Below are 10,138 nucleotides of genomic sequence, written 5' to 3'. Positions count from 1 at the left end.
ATTGGATACACGAACACATAAAAAAATCATGCACATATTTTGATTTTCAGATTTTTTTTTCCAAAATCATGAATAGTTTTTCTGAATATGCGAACATTTTTTCAAAATCAAGAAGATTTTTTAATCAAGTAAGCATTTTGTGATTTTATTAAATGTTTTTCATAATTTACTGATATATTTGGATTTTTTAAATCTCGAATTTTATTTTAAAGTACTAGAAGAAACTGAAACAGAAAAAAAACAAAAGGAGGAAAAAGAAAAAAAAAGTGGGCGTTCAGCCCCCTCATGGGCCGGCCTAATAGGCGTGCGGGACGGGAGCGGGTGCGCGCTGGCTTGTGCGCCAGTGCGTCACGTGCTGTATAGGAGGAGCTCAAGCCCCAGGGGGGACCCCCTCCCTTTCCGTTTTGTCTGAAATCCTCTCTTCCGCCGTTCCGCGCTCCCCGAGCGACGGCGCACGCCGCCTGTTCTACCGAATACCACTCAAGAGCGGGAGGCTTCGTCCATGGCGAGTGGGGTGGATAGCATCAGCGCCCTCCCGGACGACGTCCTCCACAGCGTGCTCCGTTTACTTCCGGCCGAAGAGGTGGTGCGGACGTGCGTGCTCGCCCGGCGCTGGCGCGGCGTCTGGAGATCCGTGCCCTCCCTCCGCTTCAACGGCGCCGAGGGGTGGGGCAGTGCCGACAGATTCGCCCAGTTCGTCGACCACCTGCTCCACCTCAGATTCGGGGGCGACGGGGGCGCACGGGCGCCTCTGGATTCCTGCGAATTCGACTTCGACGCCGACGGATTCATGCAACTGCCGGCTAACGAGCGGCACGCGAGCCACTGGATCTGGCAAGCCGTGCCCCATGTCCGGGTGCTTCGGCTTCATGTCACCGAGTTCGACCAGGAACCCTCACCACTATCTGATCTGCGTCTCGTTTCCCAGCACCTCACGAGATTAGATCTTGTTGGTGTAGCTGTCAACGACAGCGTTATGGATTTTTCACGCTGTCCGGCATTGGTGGAACTGAGTATGGAGGTCTGCGATGTTTTCGCCAACCAGCTCTTGTCTCCATCCTTGAAGCATCTGCGCATTGCCCGCTACTTTACTGCCGAGGATAGTCGCATTCATATTTCTCTACCAAGTCTCGTTTCGCTCGAGTTGATTGTATGCCGCCAAGGAAGGAGCCCATCGCTCGGAAGCATGCCGCTGTTAGCAAGAGCTGTTGTTGTACTTAAGAATGATTGTGCTGATCGGTGCTTTAAGGGTCGATTTAATGATTGTGGTGATACATGTTATGGTTGTCGTTATTATTATGGAGATCCTGAGTTTGGACCTACTTATGACCGCAACGACAGCATATTTCTCAAAGGTTTGTCCGAGGCTACGGACTTGGAGCTGTCAGCTGATTCTGATGTGGTATGTTTGCAACTGCACCTCTCTTAATCCCTCAAGTTATACTTTTTTAATTTATTATTTCTCATGCAGCAACACATCCGTCATAGCAAATCACAATTAGGTTACATCTGACATACTCGCTCTGTTCCATAATTCTTGTTGTGGTTTTAGTAACTAAAACCACGACAAGAATTATGAAACGGATGGAGTACTTTTTTTTTGTGAGAAAATTTATGATCTATTCATCTTCAATCATGGCAGTACAATGAATACCAGAAATAATAGAAATTACATCCAGACACAGACTTTTGTATTTCAAAGGCCAAAAGGTTCTTAATTTGATCCGTCTCTTTTGCACTTTTCCTAGATTCTTTTTGACAGGGATTTGAAGTGGTGCCCTACATTTACCAAGTTAAAGACTTTGTTACTCAATGACTGGTGCTTGGCTGCTGGCCACAATGCATTAATCTGTTTTCTCCAGCACTCACCAATTTTAGAGAAGCTTACACTTCAACTTTCTAAGGTATAGATTTTTTAGGTCAGTAGCTATTGAAGTGACCATCCATGATTACCTGATTGATCTTCTCTTTTTTTTGGTGTTAGGGACCTTCATATGTAAGTGAAACACAAGGAATATACAAACCATTGGGACAGTCAGTTGCATCCAACTGTCTTAAGATAGTTGAAATCAAATGTGCAAATGTTGATAGTAAGGTTCACAGACTTTTGAAGATATTGACTACCTATGGCATACGCCTTGAGCAAATTAGGGTCCAACATACTAGCAGAATTTCTGGATCTGAATGTGAGTTAGATTGTTGCCACTCTTCATGCAACTTACATTTCTTCCATTTGTTAATGTGTTAATGCATTATTAACTAGGCACTGAAAAAAGCTTAAGCTAATTACAAGAATATTTTTTTTTTTTACAAATTTGGATGTATGTGGAGAAACATTCAGACTCCCCATATCTGATGAAGAGAAAGTGAGAGACAACAGTGTGCTTCATGTGTCTAACTGGCTTTATTATCCAAAAACTTAGGCTATCAATTTGGATTTTGGATTCAACTATGTTGTATGCACACATTTGTAAGTAATAGTTACACATCAAACTGTTCCAAATCTATTATGTATGGTCCCCAGTACCCTCGGTATATATCATCCATACAGGCGAATGTTATCCTCTATCAAGCCATTTTGATTGAGCTTTGTTTTCATCTTGACCCTGTACAAACTTGCATGTGACTATATTGCTCTTATAAGCTATGATTCCCCTTGTGGATGTTGCTTATTCTTTTGTCCCTTCTTTTTAGCTGACATCTCATGACAAATAATAAATCAGTGATTATGTCAAGTTTTCACTCCATACTATTGCCCTCTGTACTTGTTTGTGAATCTTGTTATGTGCTATGTTAGGCCATCTCTAGCAGATCCCCTAAACTTTAATCCCCTATCCTATCCCTGCCCTAGAAAAAGCTATTTTAGGGGATTATACTTTTCTTCATCTAGCAGACCCCCCCTCCCCCACCCCCAAAAAAAATCGTTTGCACACAAACTCATTTCAAACACAATTTTAAAGTATTTCATTGCATAGTTAGACAATGGTACCACATTAACATCATACATAGCAAAATTAAATAGTCAATTACCTACTACATAACGAGTAGGGCATTTTGGAGACCGAGCTCCATGGAGCCCTTTATTTAAAACAATTCAAAAGTCATAAATTTGAGTTTCAAAAAGAATTGAAAAAATACACATGTATGCAATGATGTAAAGTGTATGTGCGAAAAAATTCAGGATGAAATACCTTGAACTGTGAGCTGCACACAAAAAAACAAAATCATGGACTTTAAAGTTGAACAGTACATATGCTAAAAAGCCCCAGATTTATATTTTTTGTGTAGATCACATTTTAATGTATTTAGACCTGAAAATTTGCACACATATACATTATGTATCTTGGTATATGTGTATTTATTTTCAGAATTTTTTGAAACTGAAAAGTTTGAATTTTAAAGTTTTCAAATAAAGGCCTCCATGGAGCTCAGTCTCCGTTTGGCATTTTAGCTACATAACACTACATTGACATCAAACAAGGTTAAGCATCGAGATAAAACATATAGAAATAGCTACCAGATAGCTCTACTCGCCGCCGTCCTTGCAGTAGTCGAAGAAGTCCGAGTCGGAGGAGGAGATGGGAATCATTGTCCCCCGATGTTGCCACGGGCGCACCGCGTCGGCGTTGCGGATCTCTACCGCAAACTTGTCCCACAGTCGGTGCCGAATGTTGTGGTAGTTCAGCTCGAGGAGACAACGCGGGGGCTTGGAGCTGCGTTGGGGAGGTGGCAGTGACAGAGAAGACGACGCACAACAGAGAGGGAGGTGACGGTTTCAGAGTCGAGGAAGAGAGCGCGGTCCATGCACAGAGTGGTGGTGACGACGGCGGGAGGCGACGAGGGATCTGTTGGAGGCGGTGAGACTCGATTGGTGGCCGCGACCTCAGGTTCGAGGAAGGTGGCAGCAGCCTGAATCGAGGGTTGTGGCGGCGTAAATGGATGTGCGGCGGGGTGGGCTAGTGTTTGGGGGTAGCGGCATTGGGTTTAATAGCGAATGCAGGCCAATCGGCCGGTGTCCTAGTCCCCATGCCATGAATGCGGGAAGGGAGCAATCTCCCTATTTTTACTGAGAATGCTCACTTCGAGAGCAAAAATGGGCTAGAGAGGCAATGTTTGGAGGATCAAAAGCTATTTTTAAGGCACTAATTTTTTAGGGGATCTGCTAGATGGGGTTTAATCCCCTAAACAAGCCCCCTCCCACAATATTGCTTTCAGGGGATCTTCTAAACATGCCCTTACATGGCAAATAACCAAAAAACTTTACATATTTGGATATAAATGGGTACTCCTTCTGTTCAGGTTTATTGGAGCCCCTCGTATTTAATGTCAAAGTATGACCATAGAATTAACTAATAAAATATAAAGTATAATAAAATTTATATGGTAGTGGGAATCCTCTTTGGAATACAAATCCAATGTTATACTTTTTGTAGCATATAAGTCATACCTATAGATTGTCAAACTTTGACCCAAAATACAAGGGGTCCTAATAAACTTGGACAAAGGTAGTATGTTACAAGTGAAGCTCTTATTAGAAGAAAATTTACATATTTTGATATTACTTCGAATCATTGAAAAATCCCATTTGTCTGCGGGGTGTTCTCTCTAAATTGATTACTTGTTTTTCTTATCTTTGCAGGCTTCAACTTTGTTTGCACTGATTTCAGCTAAAACTAGAGGTATGATTGTATGAAGATCTGGAATCTTCTTAGATTTAGGTCTGTGTGATTTTTGACAAATGTTGGAGCAGATTTGGGGATGTGATGTGGCAGACAGTAGCTATGTTTTGTCTGTAGGGATCTTATGGTTATTCCACTTACCTTATTAAATTTTGGCAAGTGCTTTTGTGTCTCAACTTGCATTTTCAAATATTTGGTAATATCGGTCATAGGTGTTTGCCTTTTCTCCTTCTTACCTTAACATGATATGTGCATATATACATAAAATACAAATAAATGAACATTTTTAAAACCCCTTCTCCTGCTACCAAAACATTTAGGTTTGAGAAATGGTGGCTTGGGCATCCAGAATTTGCTCCTCTTGTGCACACAATTTGGACCACCCCTTCTCCTTTCACTTCTGTTATTGACACCTAGCAATTTAAACTTAAACTATTCAAACAAAAGGTGTGAGGATGGAGTATCAATTTATAGGTTGCTATGAAGAAGAAGAAACGAAGATCTACTCCAGGAATTTGATATTATTGATGTTTTTTTTCTTCTGAAAAATATGATTTCTCTAAACATATCCTCATAATGAAAGAAATTAAAGAAGAAATGATTGACATTTGGAAGAAGGAAGAGATGGCCATGTGGCAGAGATCTAGAGATAGAATTTTTTTGGAAGGTGACAAGAATACTACATATTTTCGTGTAGTGGAAAACCAACATAGGAGGAAAACCTATCTTTCTGTTTTAAATACTCCAGATGGCCCTGTTTATTCCACCAAATATATGTTGGATGTTGCCACCAATTTTATGAAAACCTATTTGGATATGAACCTAAACCCAATATACACATGGGTGACCATTTTTGGTCTGAGGAGGACTTAGTTACCGAGGAGGAGAATATCAACTTAGAAAAAAACCCTTTTCTAAGGAAGAGATTAAGGAGACCATGTTGGGTTCATATGCAAGTGGGGCTCCTTGTCCTGATGGCCTATCTTTTCTATTTTATCACAATTTTTGGATTTGATTAAAGGATTGTATGGCTTTGGTAAGGGACTTTGAAGAGGGCTCCCTGGATATCCAGAGTCTTAATTATGCTATCATTACTTTAAATCCCAAGGAGCCTGATGCCAAAGACATGAAGAAATTTAGGCTAATTAGCCTTAGAAATTGCTCTATTAAGATCTTTAGTAAGGCCATGACCTGGACAAAGATTATTATCCCCTTACCAAACTGTTTTTGTCAGAGACATATTCATTCTAGAAAGTCTAGTTACAACTCATGAAGGTACCCATGAGGTTTGTAATTCTAGTAAACCTGGGGTCATTCTCAAACTAGAGGTTTTGGTAACAAATGGATAAGTTGGATACTTTTCATACTTCAATAGAGCTCTTTATGTGTTAGGATTAATGGCACAAATGGTCATTATTTTGTTGGGGGGTGGGGGGGTTGAAACATGGTGATCCACTCTCCCCCAATGCTTTTCAACCTTGTGGTTGATGTTTTTTCGAGGATGCTAGGTAAAGCTGTCAGAGACAACATTATATGTGGGATTATTCCCTATGTAATACATGGTAGTCTAGTTAGTCTACAATATGCTGATGATACAATCCTTTTCCTTGACCATAACCCTACCTATGCTAAAAATTTGAAGTGGTTGCTCTCATGCTTTGACTAGTTATCTGAGATGAAGATTAATTATGAAAAATGAGATATTTTAACAATTAATATTGATGATTCTTCTTCTAAGTTGTTGTCCCAAATCTTCTGTGTTAAAATTGGGGCTTTCCCTCTAAAATACTTAGGGGTCCCTTTGCACTACTTGAAATTAAGGAGGGAAGACACCCAACCCATTGTTGATAAAATCATCAAGTAGATCTGCGTGTGGATAGGCAAATTCCTTAACTATGAAGCTAATTTGATTTTAGACTTATATTGCAAGTATCCCAATGTATATTATCTCCATCATTAAATTTCCTAAATTGGCTATTAAAGCCATCACCTCTCAAATGATGCATTTGGAGGGGGGGGGGGGTTGGGAGATACCCACAAGTACCGCCTTGCAAATTGGGGATTTTTATCCCAAATGATTTTGATGGCTTGGGAGTTCCTAACCTCAGAGATTTTAATCTAGCCCTTCTTGCATCTTGTTCTAAAAGTTTTTTTTATGTGTGGAGATAAAAGTTGGGTTACTTTGCTGAGTTACAAATATAAGACCAACATGCCTAACTTGTTGTTGTCCAAAACTAATATAGGCTCCCCTTTCTCAAAAGGGGTCATTTGGGCCTTATCTAGGGCCAGGCCTTTTTATAAGTGAATTTTAGGGAATGGAGCTCATATTAGTTTTTGGCATGATTTGTGGGTTGGAGATATAACACTGAAAACCAAATTTTAGGATGCTTTTGCTATTTGCCAGGAACATGACTGTTGCGTAGCCCAAGTTTGGGATGGATGAACACTTAAATAACCTTTAGGAGGTGTGTGGAAGTTGGGTTTTTTTAGTTAAATGGCAGGAACTACAATATGTTCTACTTAACTATATTCCTAATGACAATGATGATCAACTATTAGAACCTTCTGGTTTATACTTTGTTAAATCCTTCTATAATATGATCAACTAGGGCAGAGTGTGTACCCCCATATGGAAAAACCTATGGAAATTTGTTTTCCCTCAGAAGTACCTAGTATTTGTCTGGTTGGCCTTTCACATTAAAATTCTGACTCGAGACAACCTAAGGAAAAGACAAGGATAATGTGACCTGCCTTTTCTGTAGAGAAAATGAGTCTATTTTTTACCTTTTGTTTAATTGTCTTGTTGAGAAACAAGTTTAGTCGATTATTGCTGAAATCTTCGAAGTTTGTTTCCCTTGCAACATGTGTGAACTTCATGCCATGTGGGGTGTGGAGAATAAGAAATAGGTGATCAATATAGTGTGTGTTGTTGTGATCTGGAGCTTATGGACGATGCATAATGTTTTGTGCTTTCAGGGTGCAGTTTGGATCAGTACCCAAACCCTTCTGGGAAAGGTGAGTGATATGATCCATCAGTGGAAGATCTCATGCTTCGGAAATCAATCGATGCTACTTCAAAGTTGCTTGCAATGACTGGATCATCAAAGAGGAGAGCTCCTGCGGATCTCCTCGTGAAGATGAGGGATGCAAGCAAGAAGGACTTGTAGTTGGGCTTCATCCTGAGAACTCAATCTAGTTGAAGCTTTGTGCTTGTAATAATTAGCTCTATGCACTGTTTCTTTCTGCTTGCATTTGGTTGAACTACCCTAACCATTGTGGCAATGCTTTGGGGCTTTAATTTCTCCTTCTGGCCCAGCTACTTTGGTAAGGCCCGGGCGATGTGAACAGTTACATCTTTTTTTGCCTCGTTTTAATAAAAACTAGCACATATGCATGTGTGTTGCAATGGGAGAAAAAAATAGTATCAACAGACCACATGATATATGTCGCACATAAATTGTCTTAGCTGAAGGCGCACTTTTTTGTTACAAAACAATGTAAATGTGGTTCATCTTGCTGTCTTCAATCAACATTCACTTCGAATTGAAATTTGTAGAATAGCTTGCTAAGGCCTCATTCGGCAGCTTTGTGGCTTCCTAAAATCGTTGGCTCCCGCTCCTCATCCAGCCAACCATCTTCAAGAAGGAGCAGCGAAGCGTTCGGTTGGCTAATATGGCTCCTCTCGCACGCATGGGCTGGTAGCCTAGGAAAACAGGCTAAGGCCTGTTCGGCCATGCAGTGGGCCAAGTTTTATGGCCAGTTCGATGGGGGAAGAAGGGATGGGCTGGAAATTTGATTGCTACATGGTGGAGGCTAGACTTTGCAAGAGCATCTAGTTTTTTCCCTTAAAAAATCTAGTGTTCTTCTTCTTTGTTTGTTGTGATTTATCCTATATAGAGAGTAGTTTTTACCTATACAGAGAGCACTTTATGATAGTACAAGTGCAAGAAGTATACAAAACATGTAACTTTTCGAATTTCACCAGGTTTAGATGAACAACAAGGTTTTACATATGTTCTAAAACAAAAGCTTGATCAAATTTGCATATGCTTGCAAATCAAAAGAGGGACAAATTGCACCACGACCATGACTTAACCAACAAAGAGCAATGGAGGTAACTAGTTCATTCCAAAACATATCCATGTCAGGAGCACTTGCCTCCAAAGTTGAAGCATCTGATGCACTCAAAGTAATAACATACTTTTTGTATCTACCCGGAATTGTTGGACCATAATCTGAATCCCTTTAGATGGACTAGCTATTGTCGAAGATGGTTCCTCTTCAGTATCATACTCCAAATCAAGATCAGTAATTACACCAACATTCAAGGTGGTTTTCAATGCCAAACTAGAGGGGGAGGCAGGCCAAATGCGGGGTTCCAATGGTCACGCCATCAATGTTGATATCCTCAAACAAGATGTGCAAACCTTCTCCATTACGAAGTCCATGCTTCTTGAACTTGCCATGACCTGGGAGCCCCTATTGTACAAAAGAGATGACACTAGTGAAGGAAATATGCCCTAGAGGCAATAATAAAGTTATTATTTATTTCCTTGTATCATGATAAATGTTTATTATTCATGCTAGAATTGTATTAACTGGAAACATGATACATGTGTGAATACATAGACAAACAGAGTGTCACTAGTATGCCTCTACTTGACTAGCTCGTTGATCAAAGATGGTTATGTTTCCTAGCTATAGACAAAGAGTTGTCATTTGATTAACGGGATCACATCATTAGGAGAATGATGTGATTGACTTGACCCATTCCGTTAGCTTAGCACTTGATCGTTAAGTTTGTTGCTATTGCTTTCTTCATGACTTATACATGTTCCTATGACTATGAGATTATGCAACTCCCGTTTACCGGAGGAACACTTTGTGTGCTACCAAACGTCACAACGTAATTGGGTGATTATAAAGGTGCTCTACAGGTGTCTCCGAAGGTACTTGTTGGGTTGGCGTATTTCGAGATTAAGATTTGTCACTGCGATTGTCGGAGAGGTATCTCTGGGCCCACTCGGTAATACACATCACTTAAGCCTTGCAAGCATTTCAACTAATGAGTTAGTTGCAGGGTGATGTATTACGGAACGAGTAAAGAGACTTGCCGGTAACGAGATTGAACTAGGTATTGAGATACCGACGATCGAATCTCGGGCAAGTAACATACCGATGACAAAGGGAACAACGTGTGTTGTTATGCGGTTTGACCGATAAAGATCTTCGTAGAATATGTAGGAGCCAATATGAGCATCCAGGTTCCGCTATTGGTTATTGACCGGAGACGTGTCTCGGTCATGTCTACATAGTTCTTGAACCCGTAGGGTCCGCACGCTTAAAGTTCGATGACGGTTATATTACGAGTTTATGTGTTTTGATGTATCGTAGGTACTTCGGAGTCCCGGATGAGATTGGGGACATGACAAGGAGTCTCGAAATGGTCGAGACGTAAA

At 40.7% G+C, this 10,138-nt stretch overlaps 1 protein-coding gene across 1 annotated transcript; it reads left to right on the top strand.

Annotated features, from left to right (window-relative positions):
• Positions 1-375: 375 nt before the first annotated feature.
• LOC147976534 (MEIOTIC F-BOX protein MOF-like) lies at positions 376-8,117 on the top strand. Its single transcript, XM_087519809.1, has 5 exons — positions 376-1,402; positions 1,749-1,904; positions 1,985-2,186; positions 4,640-4,679; positions 7,656-8,117. The coding sequence occupies exons 1-4, from the start codon at positions 503-505 to the stop codon at positions 4,669-4,671; spliced, it is 1,290 nt and encodes a 429-aa protein (XP_087375935.1). The 5' UTR covers positions 376-502; the 3' UTR covers positions 4,672-4,679; positions 7,656-8,117.
• The last annotated feature ends 2,021 nt before the right edge of the window (positions 8,118-10,138 follow it).

Source organism: Triticum urartu, chromosome 4A (genome assembly GCF_056163025.1).
Source record: "Triticum urartu cultivar PI428250 chromosome 4A, HENAU_Tu73, whole genome shotgun sequence".
Taxonomy (NCBI): Eukaryota; Viridiplantae; Streptophyta; class Magnoliopsida; order Poales; family Poaceae; genus Triticum; species Triticum urartu.
This window is presented reverse-complemented; position numbering and strand designations above follow the sequence as displayed.